The 25,021-nt window shown below is 39.4% G+C and overlaps 1 protein-coding gene across 1 annotated transcript in view; it reads left to right on the top strand.

Moving 5' to 3' along the window:
• The window catches only part of SLC16A10 (solute carrier family 16 member 10), a 141,944-nt gene that overhangs the window by 73,208 nt on the left and 43,715 nt on the right, over positions 1-25,021 (top strand). Inside the window, exons 2-3 of the mRNA XM_082633206.1 lie at positions 17,659-17,803; positions 22,835-23,297. Of these exons, the coding sequence (XP_082489332.1) occupies positions 17,659-17,803; positions 22,835-23,297 (608 nt within the window). The remainder of the gene's footprint in view (positions 1-17,658; positions 17,804-22,834; positions 23,298-25,021) is intronic.

Below are 25,021 nucleotides of genomic sequence, written 5' to 3'. Positions count from 1 at the left end.
AGTATCTTTTGTTGCACAGAATTTGTATTTTAGTGAGGTCAGATTTTATCCATATTTTCCTTCATGATTTATGCTTATGTCTAGAAGTCCTTTTCTATCATGAGGTCAAGATTTTCTCCTTTATTTTAAGATCCTTAAGGTTTTTTTTTTTTTTTAGCTTTGTAATCTGGAATAAAATTTTTTTTCCATTATTGAATTTTTAAATTTCAGTGACTATTTTTTTCATATCCAGGATTTCTAATGAATACTTTTTTATGCACTTGTTTAGTTTTGCTTGTTCCATTTTTTTTCATTTTTTTAATGTACTTGTTTTATTTTTGCTTATTTGTTTCATAATTTCTTATTTTCTAAAATGAAAATTATTTTATTTCTTCGAATATAGTCATTTTATTTATTTTTCTTTATTTGTTTTATTCTAAACATAGTCATTTTGGAGTGGTCAGATTGGTCTGTAGAATTAATTTCATCTGGAGTGACTGTATTTGCTAATTTGTGATTTTGTTGGCTGTCTTAGCATTGGATTGGCTTCAGTTTTTTGGAATTTGAGTTTACAGAATCATTCTGAGTGGGAGGTATATTGTTTTGTTTGATTCTCTCCTTTTTTTTTACCCTCCCTACATAATGGTTTATACTTTCTTCCACCTGGCTCCCTGAATTCTCAGTTTAGAATTAGGCCTTTTAAGTTTCTTGTTCCACAGTAACCCTGAAAATCTTACAGACCCAGCCAGAGGGCCAGTGGGTACCTTGTTTCAGGGCCTGGTCATGAGGCTGAGTCTGTATCCTCCTCCTCCTCTAGAGGCTTGTAAGGTTTCAAATCTTTAATGTATATAGGAATCACTAAGTTCTCACCTTTAGCCTCCTGTCACAAGGTGTGGGGGGAGTTCTGGCTCTCACCTTAGCCGGTGAGCTTGGCTCTCCTTTTCTATCTCACAGGGAGCACTTTCTGTCCTCTTTACAATCGCCAATGCCTGCTTCCTGACCTGGGCCCCTGCAGGCAGGCTCAACTTACTGCCCCATCCCTTTTTGCAGCTAGTCTGTAGCTCATGGCTAGGTGTTTTGTTTTTTTTTTGTCAGTATCCTTTTCTTTTTTTAAAAAAATATGTTGACTGTACTGTTAATTTGTGTTTGGAACAGAGGATGAATTCACTGTGTCATCTTGACTGAGGTCTAGATTTTGTAATTAAGTTAGATTGTGGGCTTCTCTGGGGAGGGATAGCTTTTCATCAGCATCAAGCATGGTGCCTGGCTCTGAGCGCCTGGTGGGATTTTTCTATTTTTTTGAGGTGTACAATGTGTTTATTTTATATACATACATAGTGTGAAATGATTACCACAAATAGGTTAGTTAACACATCTATCATCTCACCTAGTTACAATTTTTGTGGTGAGCATTTTAGGATTTATGCTCTTAGCAACTTCCAACTGTACAATAGAGTACTGTTAACCTATAGTCACCATTCTGTACATGTACATTTACAATATTATTTGAGTCCTGTCTTTTTTGTTTTTTTTTGGTTAGTCTAGCTAAAGGCTTCACAGTTCTGTTTATCTTTCTAAAGAACCAGCTCTTTGTTTATATTGTTTTCCTATGCTCTCTCTTATTTCTTTGCTATTTAATGAAATTATTATTATTATTTGTGTGTGTGTGTGTGGTACGCGGGCCTCTCACTGTTGTGGCCTCTCCCGTTGCGGAGCACAGGCTCCGGATGCACAGGCTCAGCAGCCATGGCTCACGGGCCCAGCCGCTCCATGGCATGTGGGATCTTCCCGGATCAGGGCACGAACCCGTGTCCCCTGCATCGGCAGGCAGACTGTCCACCACTGTGCCACCAGGGAAGCCCCTGAAATTATTATTTTTAAAATTGAAGTATAGTCAATTTACAGGGTGTTAGTTTCTGGTGTACAGCACAGTGATTCAGATATATATACATGTGTGTATATATGTATATTATATAGTTTCTAGTGTACAGCAAAGTGATTCAGATATATACATATAAATATATATTTCATATTCTTTTCCATTATGAGTTATTACAGGATATTGAATAAAGTTCCCTGTGCTACATAGTAGGACCTTGTTTTTTATCTATTTTATATATAGTAGTTTTTATCTGCTAATCCCAAACTTCTAATTTATCCCTCCCCCACCCCCTTTCCCCTTTGGTAAGAAGTTTGTTTTCTATGTCTGTGAGTGTTTCTGTTTTGTAAATAAGTTCATTTGTATCATATTTTAGTTTCCACATATCAGTGATATAATATGGTATTTGTCTTTCTCTTTCCTGTTTACTTCACTTAGTATGATAATCTCTAGGTCCATCCATGTTGCTGCAAATGGCATTATTTCATTATTTTTTATGGCTGAGTAGTATTCCATTGTATATATATATATATATATATATATATATATACATACCACATCTTCTTAACCATTCATCTGTCGATGGACACTTAGGTTGCTTCCATGTCTTGGCTATTGAAAATAGTGCTATGAACATTGGGGTGCATGTATCTTTTTGAATTAAAGTATTTGTTTTTCCAGATATATGCCCAGGGGTGGGATTGCTGGATCATATGGTAACTTTTTTTTTTTTTTTAATGCGGGCCTCTCACTGTTGTGGCCCCACCCGCTGCGGAGCACAGGCTCTGGACGCGCAGGCCGAGCGGCCATGGCTCATGGGCCCAGCCGCTCCACGGCATGTGGGATCCTCCCAGACCGGGGCATGAACCCGCATCCCCTGCGTCGGCAGGCAGACTCTCAACCACTGCGCCACCAGGGAAGCCTTATTTTTTGTTTTTTAAGGAACCTCCATACTGTTCTCCATAGTGGCTACACCAATTTACATTTCCACCAACAGTGTAGGAGGGTTCCCTTTTCTTTGGTGGATTTTTTTAAAATTAAATAATTAACTTATTTTAATTTTGGCTGTGTTGGGTCTCTGTTGCTGCACGAGGGCTTTCTCTAGTTGCAGCGAACGGGGGCTACTCTTCATTGTGGTGCGCAGGCCTCTCATTGTGGTGGCTTCTCTTGTTGTGGAGCGTGGGCTCTAGGTGTGCGGGCTTCAGTAGTTGTGGCACATGGGCTCAGTAGTTGTAGCTTGCGGGCTCTAGAGTGCAGGCTCAGTAGGTTTGGTGCATGGGCTTAGTTGCTCTGCGGCATATGGGATCTTCCTGGACCAGGGCTTGAATTCATGTCCCCTGCATTGGCAGGCAGATTCTTAACCACTGCACCACCAGGGAAGCCCTGGTAGATGTTTTTTAATGAAGGACTCTTGGGCATGTCTTCTTATTCCTTTTTCCACCTGGAATCTCACCAAAGTTGCATAACCTTGGCTAGTTGCTAAATATCAATACCTCTGATCTCTTTTTCCCCCATCTTTAAAATGAACCTGATACCTCCCAGCATTGCCTGAGAATCTGATGACAGTTTTATGCAGGCGCTACCCATGGATTAGGAGGCATTTTATGTGTGTTAGTTCTCCTTCCATCTTTCCCCATCCCACCCTCATCAGTGATTAACAGTTTCCTTGGCAGAGCAAACAGTTACCTGCAATTGGTGGTGGATGTGTTCTATAAATGTCAGTTAGGTTAAGACGCTTGATAGTGTCATCCAGACTTTTATATTTTACTCAAAATTTTGGTCTTCCTGTTCTGTTAATTATCGAGAGTTCTGTGCTAAAATATACAATTGTGATTGTGGATTTGTCTAGTTCTCCCTTTAGTTCTGTCAGTTTTGTTTTGTGTGTTTGTCTTTTTATGATATCTGGTTTTTGTTGTTGTTGTTGAAATCTTCCATATAGGTTTGTATTTTTTCCTTCCACTTTTATTGAGATGCACAGTGCTGTATGTCAGTTACAAGTATAAGGTATATAGCATAATGATTTGACTTACATACATCATGAAATGATTATCACAATTAAGTTCAGTGAACATCCACCATCTCATATAAATACAAGGTTTCTCTGTTTTTTTTTGAAGAGCAGCATTATTGTGTAATTGACATGAAATAAGCTACATGTTTAAAGTATATAATTTGATGAGTTTGTCACATGTATACACCAGTGAAACACCACCACCACAGTCAAGATAGGGAACACATCCATCAACTCAGGTTTCTTTGTGTCTTTGGCAATCCCTCCTTCCAGACCCCTCCCCACAACCAGGTGAACACTGATATGCTTCCTGTCCTGTATATTAATTTGTATTTTTTAGAATTTTTTATAAATGGAATCATGCTTTATGTACTCCTTTTTGATCTGACTTTTTTCACTGAGCATGATTATTTTGGTATTCATCCATGTTGTTGTACTTATTAATAGTTCACTCCTGGTTTTTTGGTGAGTAGTATTCCATTATATGAATATACCATAATTTGTTTATCCAGTCACTTATTTCTGGATGTTTGGATTCTTTGCAGTTTTTGACTATTAGAAATAAAGCAGCTATAAACATCTATACACAAGTTTTGTATGGACATATGCCCTTGTTTCTCTTAGGTAAACACCTAGGAGTGGAATGGCTGGGTCATATGATAGGGGTATATTTAACTTTAAAAAATTCCTAAACAGCTCTCCTAAGTGGTTGTGCAATTTTATATTCCCAGTAGCAGTTATGATAGTCCAGTTGCTAAACATCCTTACCAACAGTTGGTATGATTAGATATTTTAGCCATTCTAATAGGTGTGTGTGGTTTTTCATTGTCATTTTAATTTATATTTCCCTCATGACTAATGATGTTGAGCATCTTTTCAAAAATGCATATTTTCCATTTGTATAATCTCTTGTGAAGTGAGTTCAAATCTTTTACCTATTTTTTGTTTGTTTTTGTTTTTGTTTTTTTGCAGTACGCGGACCTCTCACTGTTGTGGCCTCTCCCGTTGTGGAGCACAGGCTCCGGACGCGCAGGCTCAGTGGCCATGGCTCACGGGCCTAGCTGCTCCACAGCATGTGGGATCTTCCCGGACTGGGGCACAAACCCGTGTCCCCTGCATCGGCAGGTGGACTCTCAACCACTGCGCCACCAGGGAAGCCCTTACCTATTTTTTTTTATTGGGTTGCTTGGTTATTATTGGGTTTTGAGAATTCTTTATATAATCTGGATACAGGTTTTTTTGTAAGATATATAAATTTGCCAATCTTTCCTCCCAGTTGTGGCTTGTATTTTCATTCTTTTAACAGTGTCTTTCAAATAGAAGTTCTTAGTTTGGCTGAAGTGAAGTTTATCAGTTTTTTTCTTATGGACTATGTTTTTTTTTTTTTTTTTTAATATTCATTCTTCCCTCCCTCCCTCCCTCCCTCCCTCCATCCATCCCTTCCTTTCTTTTTTCATTGGGCCTTCATTGCTGCACCCGGGCTTTCCCTAGTTGTGGCAAGCGGGGGCTACTCTTCCTTGCAGTGCGTGGGCTTCTCATTGTGGTGGCTTCTCTTGTTGCGGAGCATGGACTCTAGGCGCATGGGCCTCAGTAATTGTGACATGCGGGCTCAGTAGTTGTGGCTCACAGGCTATAGAGAGCAGGCTCAGTAGTTTAGGTGCACGGGCTTAGTTGCTCTGCGGCATGTGGGATCTTCGCGGACCAGGGATCAAACTGTGTCCCTGGCATTGGCAGGCGGATTCTTAACCACTGTACCACCAGGGAAGTCCCTGGATTATGTTTTTGATGTTGTATCTAAGAAATCTTTGCCTAACCCAAGGTCACAAAAGAGTTTCTTCAATGTTTTCTTCTAGACGTTTTATACTTTTCAGTTTCACATTTCAGTTTTGTGATCCATTTTGAGATAATTTAAAAATATGTTATAAGGTAGGGATCACATTTCCTTCCTGTATTTCTGAAGCTGTGTTATATTAGGTGTACATAAGCTTGTCATTGTTATATCTTCCTGATGTGTTGAGACTTTTATCATTATGAAGTAGCCCTCTTTGTTTCTAGTAATACTACTTGTCTTGAAGTCTATTTTGTCTAATATTAGTACAGTCACTCCAGCCTACTTGGGGTTATTATTTACATGACATATCTTTTTTATTTCCAAGTTATTTGTGTATTTATATTTATTTATTTATTTATTTATTTATTTATATAAATTTATTTATTTATGGCTACGTTGGGTCTTCGTTGTTGCGTGCGGGCTTTCTCTAGTTGTGTCAAGTGGGGGCTACTTTTCGTTGTGGTGTGCGGGCTTCTCATTGCGGTGGCTTCTCTTGTTGCAGAGCACGGGCTCTAGGCACGCGGGCTTCGGTAGTTGTGGCTCTCAGGCTCTAGAGCGCAGGCTCAGTAGTTGTGGCGCACGGGCTTAGTTGCTCCGCGGCATGTGGGATCCTCCCAGACCAGGGCTCGAACCTGTGTCCCCTGCATTGGCAGGCGGACTCCTAACCACTGCGCCACCAGGGAAGTCCTGTGTATTTATATTTAAAGTGCATCTCTTTAAACAGAATGTAATTGATTCTTGATTTTTTTTATCCAGTTAGACAATCTTATCATTTGATTGGAATCTTTATTTTAATGTCATTACTGATATGGGCATATTTAGGTCTGACATTTTGCTGTTTGTTTTTTATGTGTCTCATATGCCTCTTGTTCTTCTGTTCTTTCTCTTCTGCCTTCGTTTCATTAATCAACTAATTTTTAGTAATCAATTTTAATTTCTCTATTGGCTTTCGAGCTGTCTCTTTGTATTTTTTAAAGTGCTTTCTCTAGGGATTACAACATACATCTCAGTGTATTTTAAGTTGATATGAAATTGCTTCAGATGAAATATAGGAATCTTGTGGCAGTATATTTTCGTTTACCTTCATCTTTAGTGCTTTCATCATCATGTATATAATACATCTATATACAGTGTTATAATTTTTGCTTTAAATAGTCATATATCTTATAAAGAAATTATGAGAAAACAGTGTGTTGTGTGTGTTTGTATGTTTCAGTCCTTCCTTTGGACCCAAATTGCTAGCTGGTATCATTTCCCTTCAGTCTATAGAACTTTCTTTAAGATTTCTTGCAGTGGAAATCTGGTGACAAAGTCTCTCAGTTTTTATTACCTGAAAATATCTTTATTTTGCCTTCACTTTTTTTTTTTTTTTTTTTGCGGTACACGGGCCTCTCACTGTTGTGACCTCTCCCGTTGTGGAGCACAGGCTCCGGATGCACAGGCTCAGCGGCCATGGCTCACGGGCCCAGCTGCTCCGCGGCATGTGGGATCTTCCCGGACCGGGGCATGAACCCGTGTCCCCCTGCATCGTCAGGTGGACTCTCAACCACTGCGCCACCAGGGAAGCCCTGCCTTCACTTTTTGAAGGCTAGTAGCTGGTTGTAGAATTCATGATTGACAGTTTATTCTCTTTCAGCACTTTTAATATGACAGTTCCAGTGTCTTCTGTCCTCCATTAGTTCTTATGAGAAGCCAACTGATAATGGTATCACTGTTCTCCCTCGGTATGTCATTTTTCTCTGGATGCTTTCAGAATTGTCTCTTTATATTTGGCATTCAGAATATTAACCATGATGTGCTTAGGAATGGTTTGCTTAGAGTTTATACTGCTGGCATTTCTCTGAGCTTCTTAGATTTGTAAGTTAATGTTTTTTTTTGTTTTGTTTTTGTAAGTTAATGTTTTTCACAAAATTGGTGATTTTGGGGTGGGGGCATTATTTCTTCATATATCTTTTTCTGCTCTTTTTTCTTTTCTTTTCTTTTCCTCCCTCCCTCCCTTGTCTTTGTTGCTGCATGCGGCTTTCTTTCGTTGCAGTGAGCAGGGGCTACTCTTCGTTGTGGTGCACGGGCTTCTCATTGCAGTGGCTTCTCTTGTTGCAGAGCATAGGCTCTAAGTGCGCGGGCTTCAGTAGTTGTGGCTCGTGGGCTCTAGAGCACAGGCTCAGTAGTTGTGGCACACGGGATTAGTTGCTCTGCAGCATGTGGGATATTCCCGGACCAGGGCTTGAACCTGTGACCCCTGCATTGGCAGGCGGATTCTTAACCACTGCACCACCAGGGAAGCACTTCTGCTCTTTTCTCTTTCTCTCTTTTCTAAGACTTCAGTTATATTTATGTTGGGCCTCTTGATTTTTTTTTTTTTACGATTTATTTATTTGTTTTACTTAGATTTGGCTGCGTCAGGTCTTAGTTTTGGCACGTGGGATCTTTGTTGAGGCATGCAGGATCTGTCACTGTGGCACATGGGCTCTTCCTTGTGGTGCGTGGGCTTCTCTCTAGTTGTGGCACGTGGGTTTTCTCTTCTCTAGCTGTGGCATGCAGGCTCCAGGGTGCATGGGCTCTGTAGTGTGTGGCACGCAGGCTCTAGTTGAGGTGCGTGAGCTCAGTAGTTGTGGCGTGCGGAGCTGCCCCGCGGCATGTGAGATCTTAGTTCCCTGACCAAGGATCAAACCTGCGTCCCCTGCATTGTAAGGTGGATTCTTTACCACTGGACCACCAGGGAAGTCCCCGGGCCTCTTGATTTTTGTCCTACAGATCTCTAAGACTTTGTTCATTCTTTTTTAATATTATTTTTCTCTCTTTTCTGGGATTGGGTAATTTTTGTCTTCAAATTCCCAGATTCATTCTTACGTTTTATCTCCAAGTTGCTAGTGATCCTACTGAAATGCATATTTTTCAGCTGTTGTACTTTTCACCCCTAGAATTTACATTTTTTTCTAGTTTACATTTCACTGTTGAGATTCACTATCTGTTCACTCAATAAGACCATATTTTAACTTACTTCTTTGAAAATATTATCCTTTAATACTTCTAACGTAATTGTAATAGACGTTTCGTAGTTTTTGTTTTCTGAATTCAATATCTTAATCCATTCAGAGTCAATTAATATTGATTACCTGTTTCTTTGCATGTCTAGTAATTTTAGGTTCAATACTTGGACATTGTAGATAATATTTGAAGCAACTCTGATTCCATTGTGTTCTTCCAAGGGTTATTGAGTTTTTGTTCTTAGGAGGCAGTTAGTTTGCTTGGACTCAGACTGCAAAGTCTGTCTCTCTGTGGTAGGTAGCAGCTGCTCTCTCTGTTCAGTTCATACAGTTTCCAACTGTTGCTTTTTTTCTTTTTCTCCGTCTCTTGCTTTTCTTTAGTTTGACCCCTTACAAGTCTACCCAGCACCTGCATAGTTTGTTGATCCTCAAGAAAGCCCACAAACTTGTAATTCTTATTTCTTCCAGTTTCAGCTTCTCAAGCGTAAACTCTCCTCCAACTTCTGCTTTTAGACATTTTCCAGAGTGTTTAAATAAGTACCCCCCCTGCACACAGTTATTAACTGCAAGAGGACTTGACCACTTCACTCCGATGCCATTAACAGAAGTTGATAGCAGATAATTTAAAAACCACTCCTAAGTGACATATAACTACCAAATAGCCTTTAGGGTGGCAATAAAATGGTCAAATCAAGTACAATTTACTCATTCCTAAATTGTGTAGTTGCCAGACAACACCATGCTCCAAAAGTCATTGAGACTTTGTTAGATACTATTTTGCATTTTAATCTCAGTTTTGATATATTGTTTCATTTTATTTGAGGCTGTTAGACCAAGGTTCAGATATTATAGAGCAAAGCTGTCTTAAAAGAGGCCAAGGGGGGCTTCCCTGGTGGCGCAGTGGTTGAGAGTCTGCCTGCCGATGCAGGGGACACGGGTTCGTGCCCCAGTCTGGGAAGATCCCACATGCCGCAGAGCGGCTGGGTCCATGAGCCATGGCCGCTGGGCCTGCGCGTCCAGAGCCTGTGCTCCGCAACGGGAGAGGCCACAACAGTGAGAGGCCCGCGTACCGCAAAAAAAAAAAGAGGCCAAGATCAAGTGGAAATGGGGCTTGGAGCTCTCAAAACAGGGCAAAAGAATATTTATCAACCTTAAACTAACTATTGTAAATCTTCCCTGTGGGTGTTTTCAATTGTAAACACTTTGTCCTTGCAGTCATTTACATCTGCATAATTCTAACACCTTTGTTTTACTTAATATATGCAAGTAAAATCTTTTTTTTTTTTTTTTTGCGGTACGCGGGCCTCCCGCTGCTGTGGCCTCTCCTGTTGCGGAGCACAGGCTCCGGACACGCAGGCTCAGCGGCCATGGCTCACGGGCCCAGCCGCTCCGCGGCATGTGGGATCCTCCCAGACCGGGGCACGAACCCGTGTCCCCTGCATCGGCTGGCGGACTCTCAACCACTGTGCCACCAGGGAAGCCCAAGTAAAAATCTTTTAAAATATTAAACCTAACCACTTTCTCCGAGTGATTTGCATTCTCCTTTGGCCATGCACTGAGAGCTGAGGATTTGTTCTTAGTATGGAGTTGGAAACAAAGAGGGTCTGGATAGGGAAATTGGAAAGCTGATTGTTATTTTTTAAAAAAGATTTCCCAACCTGGCTGTTTTTTGGATGTTTCTCTATATAACATCAAACACACATACATTCAAATAAGAGTATACAAGCACATTCTAAAGCCTTTCTTTCTTTCTTTTTTTTTTTTTTAAGGGAAATGCCCTTTTGTATTATAGCTAACTTGAATCATAGAGGAGTGCCAACAACCTCAAAATCAATTCATTAGATACATGTGTACGCTGCTCCTCCAACATCAGTAAATATATAAAGTACAATTCATTGAGAAATACCTAATGAGAAAGAGGTCTACTATGAAGTCATTAGCATTTTAAAATGTATCCGTATTTTATCACTAACATACATTTGAAAAACAGTATTGCAAATGTGAAGAAGGTACAACAGTCTGTAACAATGTTTGCTGATTAGGGATTCCAAGCTGGTAAAATTTCAGGAGATCTTTAATCCCTTCTTCATTACATATTTTTTGACATCTGTGTTTTTTAAGGTGATTAGCACGTTCTATATGGTGTTCTGGTTGGACCTCTATTTGCATATATGTTACTAGATGGAAATTATTGGAAGGTAGAGAAATCTTTTAGTTGTTTTTATATTCTCAGCAGCCTAGGATAGTGCCTAGAACATAATAGGCACTTTTACTCGGAAAAGTTGTTATTCCATATTTTAAATAGTACATCTTCCATTGAAAAATATTTGCTCTTCAACAACATTAGGAAACCCTGTGTGGGTGTTTGGTTGAATTACATAGAGGGATTAGGGCTAGTTTGCATTTTTTTAAACAAAAATTTTACCGTGGTGGGTATAGTGATGATGTCTTTCAGTTTCTCAGTTTCTGTTATGAATAATAATCATAGTCAGACTTGGAAGGGGTGAAAGAGAACAACAGTCTCTTTTATTTTTATGGTGTATAGCATAAAACCCATAAGACCTTGGATTCTTTGTCATGCCATGTTAAAATTTTATAAAAACGAGAAATTTTATGAGTTTACAGTGCCGAGTAATATTTTCATTCAGGAATTAATTTCTTGGTCACCTAATCGATGATGAAGGAGTCAAGAATATACAGTGGAGAAAAGACAGCCTCTTCAATAAGTGGTGCTGGGGGAACTGGACAGCTACATGCAAAATAATGAAATTAGAACACCCCCTAACACCATACACAAAAATAAATTCAAAATGGATTAAAAATCTAAATGTAAGGCTGGACACTATAAAACTCTTAGGTGAAAACATAGGCAGAACACTCTTTGACATAAATCGCAGCAAGATCTTTTTTGACCCACCTCCTAGAGTAATGGGAATAAAAACAAAAGTAAACAAATGGGATCTAATTAAACTTAAAAGTGTTTGCATAGGAAAGGAAACCCTCAGAATGGGAGAAAATATTTGCAAATGAAGCAACCAACAAGGAATTAATCTCCAAAATATACAAACAGCTCATGCAGCTCAATATCAAGAAAACAACCCAATCAAAAAATGGGTGGAAGATCTAAATAGACATTTCTCCAAAGAAGACATATAAATGGCCAAAAAGCACATGAAACGATGCTCAACATCACTGATTATTAGAGAAATGCAAATCAAAACTACAGTGAGGTATCACCTCACACTGGTCAGAATGGGCATCATCAAAAAAATCTACAAATGGGGACTTCCCTGGTGGCGCAGTGGATAAGACTCCGCACTCCCAATGCAGGGGGCCCTCGTTCGATTGCTGGTCAGGGAACTAGATCCTCCACACACGCTACAGCTAAGGAGCCCGCCTGCCGCAACTACGACCCAGCACAACCAAATAAATAAAATATTTTTTAAAGACCCTACAAACAATAAATGCTGGAGAGGGTGTGGAGAAAAGGGAGCCCTCCTACACTGTTGGTGGGGATATAAATTGGTAGCCACTATGGAGAACAGTATAGAGGTTCCTTAAAAAACTAAAAATAGAGCTACCGTATGACCCAGCAATTTCACTCCTGGGCATATATTTGGAGAAAATCATAATTTGAAAAGATACATGTACCCCCAATGTTCACTGCAGCACTATTTACCATAGCCAGGACATGGAAACAACCTAAATGTCCATCAACAGAGGAATGGATAAAGAAGATGTGGTACATATATACAGTGGAATATTAGTCATAAAAAAGAACAACATAATGCCATTTGCAGCAACATGGATGGACCTAGAGATTGTCATACTGAGTGAAGTAAGTCAGACACAGAAAGACAAATATCTTATGGTATTGCTTATATGTGGAATCTTAAAAAAAAAAAAGGGTACAAATGAACTTACTTACAAAGCAGAAGTCGAGTCACAGGTGTGGAAAACAAACTTATGGTTACCAGGGGATAAGAGGGGAAGGGATAAATTGGAAGACTGAGATTGACATATACACACTACTATATATAAAATAGATAACTGATAAGAACCTGCTGTATAGCACAAGGAACTCTACTCAGTACTCTCTGTAATGGCCTATATGGGAAAAGAATATTAGAAAAAAAGAGTGGATATATGTATAACTGATTCATTTTGCAGTACACCTGAAACTAACACAACATTGTAAATCAACTATACTCCAATAAAAATTTTTTAAAAAATGAATTTCTTGAATTCCCTGGTGGTCCAGTGGTTAGGACTACCTGCTTCCGCTGCAGGGGGCATGGGTTCAATCCCTGATTCGGGAAGTTAAGATCCCACATGCGGTGCAGTGTGGCCAAAAATTTGAAAAAAAAAGTCTTGCTTAATCTTCACAAGAATTAATTTCTTCTTGAATTTGATCAGAAGATAGACTTAACCTCATCTGTTCCTAATTGTTACTGTAACGTAAGATGTTGGGGAGGGGCTTCCCTGGTGGCGCAGTGGTTGAGAATCTGCCTGCCAATGCAGGGGACACGGGTTCGAGCCCTGGTCTGGGAAGATCCCACATGTCATGGAGCAACTAGGCCCGTGAGCCACAACTACTGAGCCTGCGCGTCTGGAGCCTGTGCCCTGCAACAAGAGAGGCTGCGACAGTGAAAGGCCCACACACCGCAAGGAAGAGCAGCCGTTGCTTGCCGCAACTAGAGAAAGCCCTCGCACAGAAACGAAGACCCAACACAGCCAAAAATAAATAAATAAATAAATTTATTTTTAAAAAAAATGTTGGGGGACTTCCCTGGCGGTCCAGTGGTTAAGACTCCCCACTTCCACTGCACGGGTCACGGGTTCCATCACTGGTCGGGGAACTAAGATCCTGCATGCCGCGTGGTGTGGCCAAAAATTAAAAAAAAAAAAAAAGATGTTGGAACTTTAGCAGAGGCATTAAGGTACAAGAGTGTGAAATTTGGAAGTGGGGTATTTCATGTTCAAGAACCAGTTACAGGCTCTAAAACACATAAGAAGGATACTTATGGGTCATGGAAGAACATTTTGTGAGGATTCTTTTAAAAATTATGCTGTTGCTTCCCCCCCCACACACACACCATGGGAGAACTGGGGGTACAACCTCACTTGTTATCTAGTGAGAGGAGCTTTAGAGGGACCACTTAGAGATGTAAAGAATTCTCTTCAGTTAGGGGGTACAGAGGACTGAGGTCTGGATCCCCTGAGAAATCCATCAAGGAGAGAACTGTAGCTGGCTGACTGCTCCCACAGCAAGAGGTAGGCTGTGTTGGAATTTGCCTACACTCCAGTGTTTGTCAGGGCAAAGGAAATATGAATACTTCCTGCAGAGCAGAGGCAGGCCTAGTGGAGGAGAGAGGCAGCCTGGAGCTGTTTTAATTCCTGCCCAAATAAACTGCCTAGAAGGGCAATGAGGCTCCAACAGTGAGTCTTTTAAGTGACAGCCAAAAAGCCAGGAGGAGAATGAACTATCCACTGAACTATCCACGTCGGTAGAGCTATAGCCAGAAGAAACTCTGAGGTGAGACTCTGAAGAACCCACAGAAGTGCATCTGAGGAAAAGAGTCCACTTCAGACATCACCAGACAGGCCTTTTGGCAGGACCTCTTAAGTTGGAATCTCGTTGCCTTCCATCTTCCAGCACTCCTCTCTCTCATATCCACTTTGGAGACAACAGCAGCTAGGGAAGGGGAGAAGGGTCATGGGAAAGAGACATAGCTGAGCTTCCTCTTTTCCCAGCTGGGGGTGGGAAAAGAGATTTGATTACCTAGTGAAAATTGGTTTGTAACCTAAAGTGACTGTAGGACTTTGTTACTTAGCACTGGCTAGAAGAAACATGTTGGGCCTGCTGAGTGGTCATCCAGTGCCAGGGGAACATTTTCTCCCTGCATACATTTTAAGAGGCTAGCCGAGACAAATATAAAGTTATATTTGATTATATCCTGCAGTTAGTGCATGTTCAGTGGACATAAAAATTCTGTAAAAATTTTCATGTTTGGCATTGCAGTAGTCCGACATCTATGGTCATGCATTAAGCCTTGTTTTTATTCTTGAAAAGTGCCTTGACTTATGTGAGCATTACATGCAATGTAAGTGTATGTTCTTAGATTTCTTTTTTTTTGGCCGGACCACGTGGAATGCGGGATCCTAGTTTCCTGACCTGGGATCGAACCCGTGCCCCCTGCAGTGGACACGCGGTGTCCTAACCACTGGGCCTCCAGGGAATTCCGCTCTTGGATCTCTTAATGTGGGCTCCTACTTAGTGTTGGTGTTTCACTTAATTGTAAAAGCACCTTTATCCAAAAATAAAGGTCAGGATGCGATTCTTCTGGGCTGCCTAGGTTGTTTAGATTGTTTCATAAACAGGATAGATGACTAAACTTTTTTTTGAATAAGATTAAATTATTGGGCCTCCCTGGTGGCGCAGTGGTTGAGAGTCCGCCTGCCGATGCAGGGGATACGGGTTCGTGCCCCGGTCTGGGAGGATCCCATGTGCCGCGGAGCGGCTGGGCCCGTGAGCCATGGCCGCTGGGCCTGCGCATCCGGAGCCTGTGCTCCGCAACGGGGGAGGCCACAGCAGTGAGAGGCCCGCATACCGCAAAAAAAAAAAAAAAAAAAAAAAAAAAAAAAAAGATTAAATTATTATAAATCAGTGACATTTTTATATAACACAGACTAAAAAATTTGCACTTCTCCTTGAGCAAGCCCATACTAAACAGCTCTGCACATCTGGGGTTGAGGTTGTGCTGGTTCATCTGGCCAATCGCCTCTCTGCTGTCCACTTCTGAATTCCCCCACCAACACCTAAGCCAAGACTGCATTGTTTGTACAGTCTCTTCATTTTGTATGTGTGTGTATGTGTTTTATTGAAGTGTAGTTGATTTACAGTGTTGTACCAATCTCTGCTGTACAGCACAGTGACTCTGTTATACACATATAGACTTTCTTTTTTTTAAAATTTATTTTATTTATTTTTGGCTGCGTTGGGTCTTCGTTGCTGTGTGTGGCCTTTCTCTAGTTGCGGCAAGCGGGGGCTGCTCTTCGTGGTGGTGCACGGGCTTCTCATTGCGGTGGCTTCTCTTGTTGTGGAGCACGGGCTCTAGGCACACGGGTTTCAGTAGTTGTGGCTCACGGGCTCTAGAGCACAGGCTCAGTAGTTGTGGCACACGGACTTAGTTGCTCCATGGTATGTGGGATCTTCCCAGACCAGGGCTTGAACCCGCGTCCCCTGCATTGGCAGGCGGATTCTTAACCACTACGCCACCAAGGAAGCCCTAGACTTTCTTTTTTTTATATATTCTTTTCCATTATGGTTTATCACAGGATATTGAATATAGTTTCCTGTGCTATACATTAGGACCTTGTTGTTTATCCATTCTAAATGTAATAGTTTGCGTCTACCAACCCCAAACTCCCAGTCAATCTCTCTCCGTCTTCCCTCCTCCTTGGCAACCACAAGTCTGTTTTCTATGTCTATGAGTCTGTTTCTGTTTTGTAGATAGGTTCATTTGTGCCATATTTTAGATTCCACATATAAGTGATATCATGTGGTATTTGTCTTTCTCTTTCTGACTTACTTCACTTAGTATCATAATCTCTATTTGCATCCCATTGTGTTTTGTATTAAGATCATAGTCTCCTTTCTGATAAGGGAAGAAAGGAAAGAGAATTATGGCTGATTAAAATATACATAATTTAAAAAATAATTTAAAAGGTAAGAAGGCAAAGAATTAAATTGTTAGTCTGGTGAAGATCCATTTGGACCACTTATTAAGAAATGGTCATTAGCACAGGATCTGGACTTAATTCCTTTGCTGAGGAAATAGAGTAATAATATACTAGTAGACTGTCAGAGCTGGATGGAGCGTTGGAGATCATCTGTTTCATTTTATAAGACAATTTGTTGTTGTTACAACTCTGAATTATTCATTGTTCCTCTGCTAGATGCAGAAGTTTAGATACATTTTCTCTAATCCTTAATAATTCTGGAAAAGTCTGTGTTCAATTCCCTTTCAAGATGAGAAAACAGACTCAGAGGAAGTGACCTGCTGAAGGATATATTGTAGTTACAGAGCTGGGGGATTTGGACCCAGGTCTGTTTGTTTTATAGCTCATGTTCACTTAGGCCCCACTAGTTTATATACTTTTTAAGAATTTACAGACTTGATATCCTATAAGATCACTCATTTCTTAGGCACAAATTTATGATCATTTGTACTCAGTATGTTTCTCTTTTTGGCTTTCCTTTTGTTTTGGTCTTTACAGATCAGAACAGGAAATTATGACCTGATTCTTAAATCTTTTCTATTGTGAAAGATAGCATACTTTCAGAAAAGAAGATAAAATGTATGTATGGTTTTATAAATAAAGTGAATACACAGTAACAGTTATCCAGGTCAACAAACAGCCTACCTGTGTACGACTTGATTCCTTTAACAAAAGCACAAAGCCCAGACTCTAGGCAAATGTTCAATTCTTATCCACTGGGTCCAGATGATTATAATTCCTTTTTCTCCCCTGAGTTTCACCACTGTATTGAGTTTGGTGGTCATCATTTCTTTGCAGTTTGATCACCTAGGCATGCATTCCTAAACGTATCTCAATTTTTTGAAATAAATTTCTTTCCGTAGATCAGAAGTTACTTAAAATTAACCATAGACATCAGGATAGAGATTAATAGCGTTTAGGTCACAGGAGAATGTTTGATTTATTTAAGAATACAAACTTTTCAAGAGTTCCATTAAACACAAATAATTGCTTTGCTAATTATAATTAGTATTGGTCAATCCTTTCATCTGTGATTCAAATTTGTTACTTATTCCAACTTCCTCCCATTCATCAATCTGGGTAGTGTCTTTTCTGCATTAATACTTTTCTGAATATGTATTATATCTTATTAGGTAAGGACGAATAGAATTTACCATGTCATAATGTTCCTTTTTTTCCTCTTTTACAGCATGGGTAAGTTCTCTCTCCATGGGGATGATTTTCTTCTGCTGCCCAATCGTCAGCGTCTTCACAGACGTGTTTGGTTGCCGGAGAACAGCTGTCGTGGGTGCTGCTGTTGGATTTGTTGGACTCATGTCAAGTTCTTTTGTAAGGTAAGGACTTGGCTTCTTCATGTCGCTTTTCAAAAATTGTTAGCTACCTTAAAGATTTCCTTTCAGAAACTTTGCTGTTTACAAGGAAAAATCCTCCTTTTCAGTGCTTAAACTGTAAGCAGCGTCACTTAATGCATTGTTGTCTACAGCAGCAAATCAGAGCTTGTGAATTTGAATGCTTTTGCTTGCAGTGCCTCAGAGTTAGATGTCAGTCAGGATACATATGTTCTCTGGAGCCAAGAAAAAATGTTTCTCCTTTTGTTTTTTCCATTCACAGAAGAATCTTAACTCATAACAGTAAGTTGTCTAAAACAATGGGCTTAGTTTAAGGTCAGCTCAGTCTGAGCCCCAAAGGGTACCAGAAGTGGTATTTTGAAGTGGTTGTTCATAGGCTTCATATGAAATATTTTTTTAAATGAAATCCAGACTTTGCTATTTATTTCAACCCAGGTAGAGAATTCCTGCCTGCATTCTTATTTTATTTTATTTTATTTATTTATTTTTAAAATTTTATTTATTTTTTCATACAGCAGGTTCTTATTAGTTATCCATTTTATACTTATTAGTGTATACATGTCAATCCCAATCTCCCAATTCATCACACCACCAAACTGCCCCCCGCCACTCTCCCCCCTGGTGTCCACACGTTGGTTCTCTACATCTGTGTCTCTGCCCTGCACACCGGTTCATCTGTACCATTTTTCTAGGTTCCACATATATGCGTTAATATACGATATTTGTTTTGCTCTTTCTCACTTACTTCACTCTGTATGACAGTCTCTAGATCCATCCACGTCTCTACAAATGACCCAATTTTGTTCCTTTTTATGGTTGAGTAATACTCCATTGTATAAATGTGCCACATCTTCTTTATCCATTCGTCTGTTGATGGGCATTTAGGTTGCTTCCATGACCTGGCTATTGTAAATAGTGCTGCAGTGAACATTGGGGTGCATGTGTCTTTTTGAATTATGGTTTTCTCTGGGTATATGCCCAGTAGTGGGATTGCTGGGTCATATGGTAATTCTCTCTTTAGTTTTTTAAGGAACCTCCATACTGTTCTCCATAGTGGCTGTATCAATTTACATTCCCACCAACAGTGTAAGAGGGTTCCCTTTTCTCCACACCCTCTCCAGCATTTGTTGTTGGTAGGTTTTCTGATGATGCCCATTCTAACTGGTGTGAGGTGATACCTCATTGTGGTTTTGAGTTGCATTTCTCTAATAATTAGTGATGTTGAGTAGCTTTTCATGTGCTTCTTGGCCATCTGTATGTCTTCTTTGGAGAAATGTCTGTTTAGGTCTTCTGCCCATTTTTTGATTGGGTTGTTTGTTTTTTAAATATTGAGCTGCATGAGCTGTTTATATATTTTAGAGATTAATCCTTTGTCCGTTGATTCATTTGCAAATATTTTCTCTCATTCTGAGGGTGTCTTTTCGTCTTGTTTGTAGTTTCCTTTGCTTTGCAAAAGCTTTTAAGTTTCATTAGGTCCCATTTGTTTATTTTTTTTTATTTCCATTACTCTAGGAGGTAGATCAAAAAAGATCTTGCTGTGATTTATGTCAAAGAGTGTTCTTCCTATGTTTTCCTCTAAGGGTTTTATAGTGTCCAATCTTACATTTAGGTCTTTAATCCTTTTGACTTTATTTTTGTGTATGGTGTCAGGGAGTGTTCTAATTTCATTCTTTTACATATAGTTGACCAGTTTTCCCAGCACCATTTATTGAAGAAGCTGTCTTTTCTCCACTGTATATCCGTGCCTCCTTTGTCGTAGATTAGTTGACCATAGGTGCGTGGGTTTATCTCTGGGCTTTCTATCCTGTTCCATTGACCTATAGTTCTGTTTTTGTGCCAGTACCATATTGTCTTGATTACTGTAGCTTTGTAGTATAGTCTGAAGTCAGGGAGTCTGATTCCTCCAGCTCCATTTTTTTCCCTCAGGACTGCTTTGGCTATTCGGGGTCTTTTGTGTCTCCATACAAATTTTAAGATTTTTTATTCTAGTTCTGTAAAAAAAATGCCATTGGTAATTTGATAGGGATTGCATTGAATCTGTAGATTGCTTTGGGTAGTATAGTCATTTTCACAATATTGATTCCTCCAATCTAAGAACATGGTATATCTCTCCATCTGTTTGTATCATCTTTAATTTCTTTCATCAGTGTCTTATAGTTTTCTGAGTACAGGTCTTTTACCTCTTAGGTAGGTTTATTCCTAGGTATTTTATTCTTTTTGTTGCAGTCGTAAATGGAAGTGTTTCCTTGATTTGTTTTTCAGATTTTTCATCATTAGTGTATAGGAATGCAAGAGATTTCTGTGCATTAATTTTGTATCCCGGTATTCTACCAAATTCATTGATTAGCTCTAGTAGTTTTCTGGTGGCATCTTTAGGATTCTCTATGTATAGTATCATGTCATCTGTAAACAGTGACTGTTTTACTTCTTCTTTTCCAATTTGTATTCCTTTTATTTCTTTTTCTTCTCTGATTGCCATGGCTAGGACTTCCAAAACTATGTTGAATAAGAGTGGTGAGACTGGACATCCTTGTCTTGTTCCTGATCTCAGAGAAAATGCTTTCAGTTTTTCACCATTGAGAATGATGTTTGCTGTGGGTTTGTCATATATGGCCTTTATTATGTTGAGGTGGTTTCCCTCTGTGCCCACTTTCTGGAGAGTTTTTATCATAAATGGCTGTTGAATTTTGTCAAAAGCTTTTTCTTCATCTATTGAGATGATCATATGGTTTTTATTCTTCAGTTTGGTAATATGGTGTATCACATTGATTTGCATATATTGAAGAATCCTTTTATCCCTGGGATAAATCCCACTTGATCCTGGTGTATGATCCTTTTAATGTGTTGTTGGATTCTGTTTGCTACGATTTTGTTGAGGATTGTTGCGTCTGTATTCATCATTGATCTAGTTCAAGTTCTGCCTTTTTAGGAAAGCCTTCTCTAGCACCCCCAGGTTGCATCAGTGTCTCTTCTTTGAATCCTTTTTCCACACATACTTGATATCTTACTGATTTACACTGTACTTATTCAGTTGTCATACTTCAATAGTTTGAACCACCTGTTACTAAGGTGAAAATTTAGAAGTGAGAAAGGTTCCAGCAGCAGTGAAAATGCCATCACAAAGCTTATGTACTTTACTCTGTGGGAGAGATACAAAGTTAATCTTACCCAGCACCGTCTGTTTAAATGTTGTGCAAAAGAATGTCTGTGATTTATGTCAGTGGCTCTCTGGTTTTCCAACTGACAGCTTTATAATAATGTGGTATAATTGTATAGATATTGGTGTTCATGATGATACTTTGCTGTCAATACTATTTTTAATATACACTTTGAAGAAGACAGAGAAATGTATTTAGATTTAGATTTTTCCTTTAAAATTGTTAAATAAAAATAAATTAGCACCTTAATAAGTAAGTTGCAGTTACCTGGAAAACTACTTATGGGGAAAAACTGATGCAGAATGAGTGAAGTATTATTTATATTTTGTTCTGTATTCTTATTATTTGGGATAGATGTCTTGTTTCACTAAGCAGACTAGAAGTAGGGCATAACCACATTTAAAATATTTTTTTCACCAAGTATCTGGAACTAGTAGCTGTTAAATATATGTTTATTGAATAAAGAGTGGAGTTTCAGTAAAGGGTGATCAGAGTGAGGTAGGGTTAATCTGGGAGAGTCTGGGAGTGGCCCTTGAGCCTGATTTGAAGATGGTTCTAACTGTAGATTAATAGAGGGGGAAAGGGCATCTCAGGGAGAGAGGATTGACAACCTGCCTTAATTTGATCAGATTCTAGAATTCCTTGTGATTACCTCAGCGTATTGCTAGGCTAGAATTATTGTCCAAAATTTAATTATTAACCAACTTTATCTATCTTAGTTTCTAATAAATAGCTTGCCTTTACTACTGATAAACAGTCTTTTGAATTGAACTTCTCAAAAGAAAAAAAACATTAGTTTTCTTTCACTCCTTACCTTGATTGTTTCAAAGAATGTGATGCTGTATGTTCCTTTACTGTTTTGTTTTGTTTTTTTACTTCCTTCCATCTGCAGCCTCCTCTTGCTTCAGCCCTCTCTTTTTCTTTTTCTTTTTCTTTTTTTTTTGCCCCACCGTGAGGCTTGTGGGATCTTAGCTCCCTGACCAGAGATCGAACTCAGGCCCTCTCGGCAGTGAGAACGAGGAGTCATAACCACTGGGCCACCAGGGAATTCCCTGTGTTCATTTACTTTCATAAGAAGTGTATAATTAAGTTATTTGGTTAAAATAAAGAATTCTTAATCCTTTATTATTTTTTTGAGACATACACAGCCCTAAAACTTACAAACTGGGATCACTAGTGAACACACTTCATTTAGTATTCCTGCAATCAGAGTATGATTTCTCCTTATCTTGCACAATACCAAGAACAGTGCAATACAGGGCGAAGGTTGGTCTGCAGCCCTTAGGCCAGCAAAATGCAACAGAACTGCTCCCCTGTGCAAACGTTTGTGACATAACCTTGTGGAGAAAATATCAGATGCAGCCTTTTCTTTGAGTAGATTGCTTAGTAAGTGCCTGGGAAAACTCCATTAAAAAAGTGAGCTTTCATAGTTAAATTATACTTTTTAATAACTTATCAAGAGTAGTTTTTTTTTTTTTAATCATTGTCAGTTTTACTGAGACCCTTCCTGGCACTGTCCTTTATTTCTGAGTTGCGGAGAACACAACAGTTTTTACCCAGTGTTGCATGGTTTGCCTGAAATCCATAGAAAGAGAAGGAGGAATCAAATCACTGATGACATTAACGGTCATTTTTTCACATACTCAAGGCATTTTTTTATTATCCGTTCACATTAAATTAAAATATTTCAGCGTTGTATTCTTGACTTACTAAGTTTTTCACCTCTGTTTTTGGTTAATTTTTATTTGTAGAAAATATTTTGATTAACTGAAACCCAGTTTTACAATAAGATTTTATTCTACCGAGCACATGATAAAAATAATGAAAACTGCTTTCCATCTTTTTCGTCTTTACACAGCTCCATCGAGCCTCTGTACCTGACCTATGGAATCATATTTGCCTGTGGCTGCTCCTTTGCCTACCAGCCTTCATTGGTCATTTTGGGACACTATTTCAAGAAGCGCCTTGGACTGGTGAATGGCATTGTCACCGCTGGCAGCAGTCTCTTCACAATCTTGCTGCCTTTCCTTTTAAGGGTGCTGACTGACAGCGTGGGCCTCTTCTATACCCTGAGGGTCCTCTGCATCTTCATGTTTGTTCTCTTTCTGGCTGGCTTTACTTACCGACCTCTTGCTTCCAGTGCCAAAGATAAAGACAGTGGAACCAAAGGAGGCAACAGATTCTCCCTCTTTTCCAGGAGAAAGTTCAGTCCTCCAAAAAAAATTTTCAATTTTGCCCTCTTCAAGGTGACAGCGTATGCAGTGTGGGCAGTTGGAATACCACTGGCACTTTTTGGATACTTTGTGCCTTATGTTCACTTGGTAAGTATGCTTCTCTGGCTTTGCTGGTAATGGATATTATTATTTCATACACAGAAACTTCTTAGAAGACCAGTAGAGATCAGGCTGAAGTTGACCTTAAATATTATCTTGTTTGTAATTCAGGGACTCTTGAAATTCAAGGTCTCCTAAGACAAGGTCATCACATCCATCAGATCATTAAATAGATAATATGTTTCATGGTGTGCTTTGATATTTTTAGAAATTGCCAAACCTACACAAACAAAAACAAGTTCTTTAAAAAAAAAAAAAAGACTAAGATGTTGGAACAAATGTCATCAGTACAAAATTTGATAGGTCACTTTTCCTTCAAGTGGCTTACAAATCATAATCAGGGACAAAGATGGTGCAATGATTTTGTCAACATCAATAAATTATTTTTCAACAGAAGGGTACAAAAATTAAGTAAATAGTAAAAGCCAACGGCCTTGACACAATGAAACATTTTGTCTACTTGTGGAACACTTCTGAGAAAATGGAATTCTACTCAGAGGATTATTTGAGGAATGTTAGCAAGTTCCAAATGATGGGAGAGAGCAAGGGTTTCATAGGAAATTAGGATTTCAAGTGCTCAAGCACTTTATTATCATCATTATTATTATTTTTGTTTGATAGATAAGAAATGGATTTATTTAGAGAGAAACACATTCCACAGAGTGTGGGCCATCTCAGAAGGTGAGAGCAGCCTCAAGCACTTTATATTGTTTGTTTATATTGCAAAGGCAAATTTTGGCCTCTCTATAATGAAATAAGAGTAAGCAGTGTCTAAAGTATTTGCCCGTGGTAGAATTTCCTCAAAAGTGCTTATTATTGGGCTTCCCTGGTGGCACAGTGGTTGAGAGTCCACCTGCCGATACAGGGGACACGGGTTCGTGCCCCGGTCCGGGAAGATCCCACATGCCGCGGAGTGGCTGGGCCCGTGAGCCATGGCCGCTGAGCCTGTGTGTCCGGAGCCTGTGCTCTGCAACGGGAGAGGCTACAGCAGTGAGAGGCCTGCGTACCACAAAAAAAAAAAAAAAAGTGCTTATTATTATGTTTCTTCCTTTTTTCTTACTGTTATGACTGAAAATGTATATACAGTTCAACATAGTTGATAAATGATCAACAAAAATGGTAGTGGGATAAGTTTTTCTTTTGTGTGTATACTGTGTGTGTGACTTGAAGCCTTTCTAGCTTTCAGTCTACTTTTGGACATCTGTGCAATTTTTCTTTAGTTAAAGTTCTGGTGCAAGTTGGCAGTATAGTTCAGAGAATTACTGGGGTCAAGGGGTCAGCTAGTAAACTACATCATCAGTGTTTTGTGGGTCCCTATGCTTAGTTCAGAAAGGAATTAGGTCAAGGAAACCCAAAGAGGGGTGGTAGGCATGTCCTGTGTCTAAGATAATTTTGAATTCTCAATTCTCCTTATTTTCTTTTTGCCAGAGGTATTGAGGAAGCAGCTGGGATGACCAGTGGGGAGACAAGGAGAGGACTAGTTTTTAGTACTCCGAGCCACATGGCATTTTGCAGAGACTGAGGTACTAGGTAAAATGACCTAGTATGTGATGCTTGTCACGTATAAAGTCTCTGGCTACATCTTGATCTGATAATCCATTTTCACACTTTTAAGAAGGCATAGCTGAACCATTTGAAGATATTTAAAAATATATATATAGAGAGATCCATTGTGGAAAGATCAGCTTTACCAGTTACCTCTTCCATAGCTC

The sequence above is a fragment of the Mesoplodon mirus genome (genome assembly GCF_964341445.2).
Source record: "Mesoplodon mirus genome assembly, chromosome: 10".
NCBI classification, from domain to species: Eukaryota; Metazoa; Chordata; class Mammalia; order Artiodactyla; family Ziphiidae; genus Mesoplodon; species Mesoplodon mirus.
Note: the sequence above shows the minus strand (reverse complement) of the source record. Positions and strands in the feature narration are given on the sequence as shown.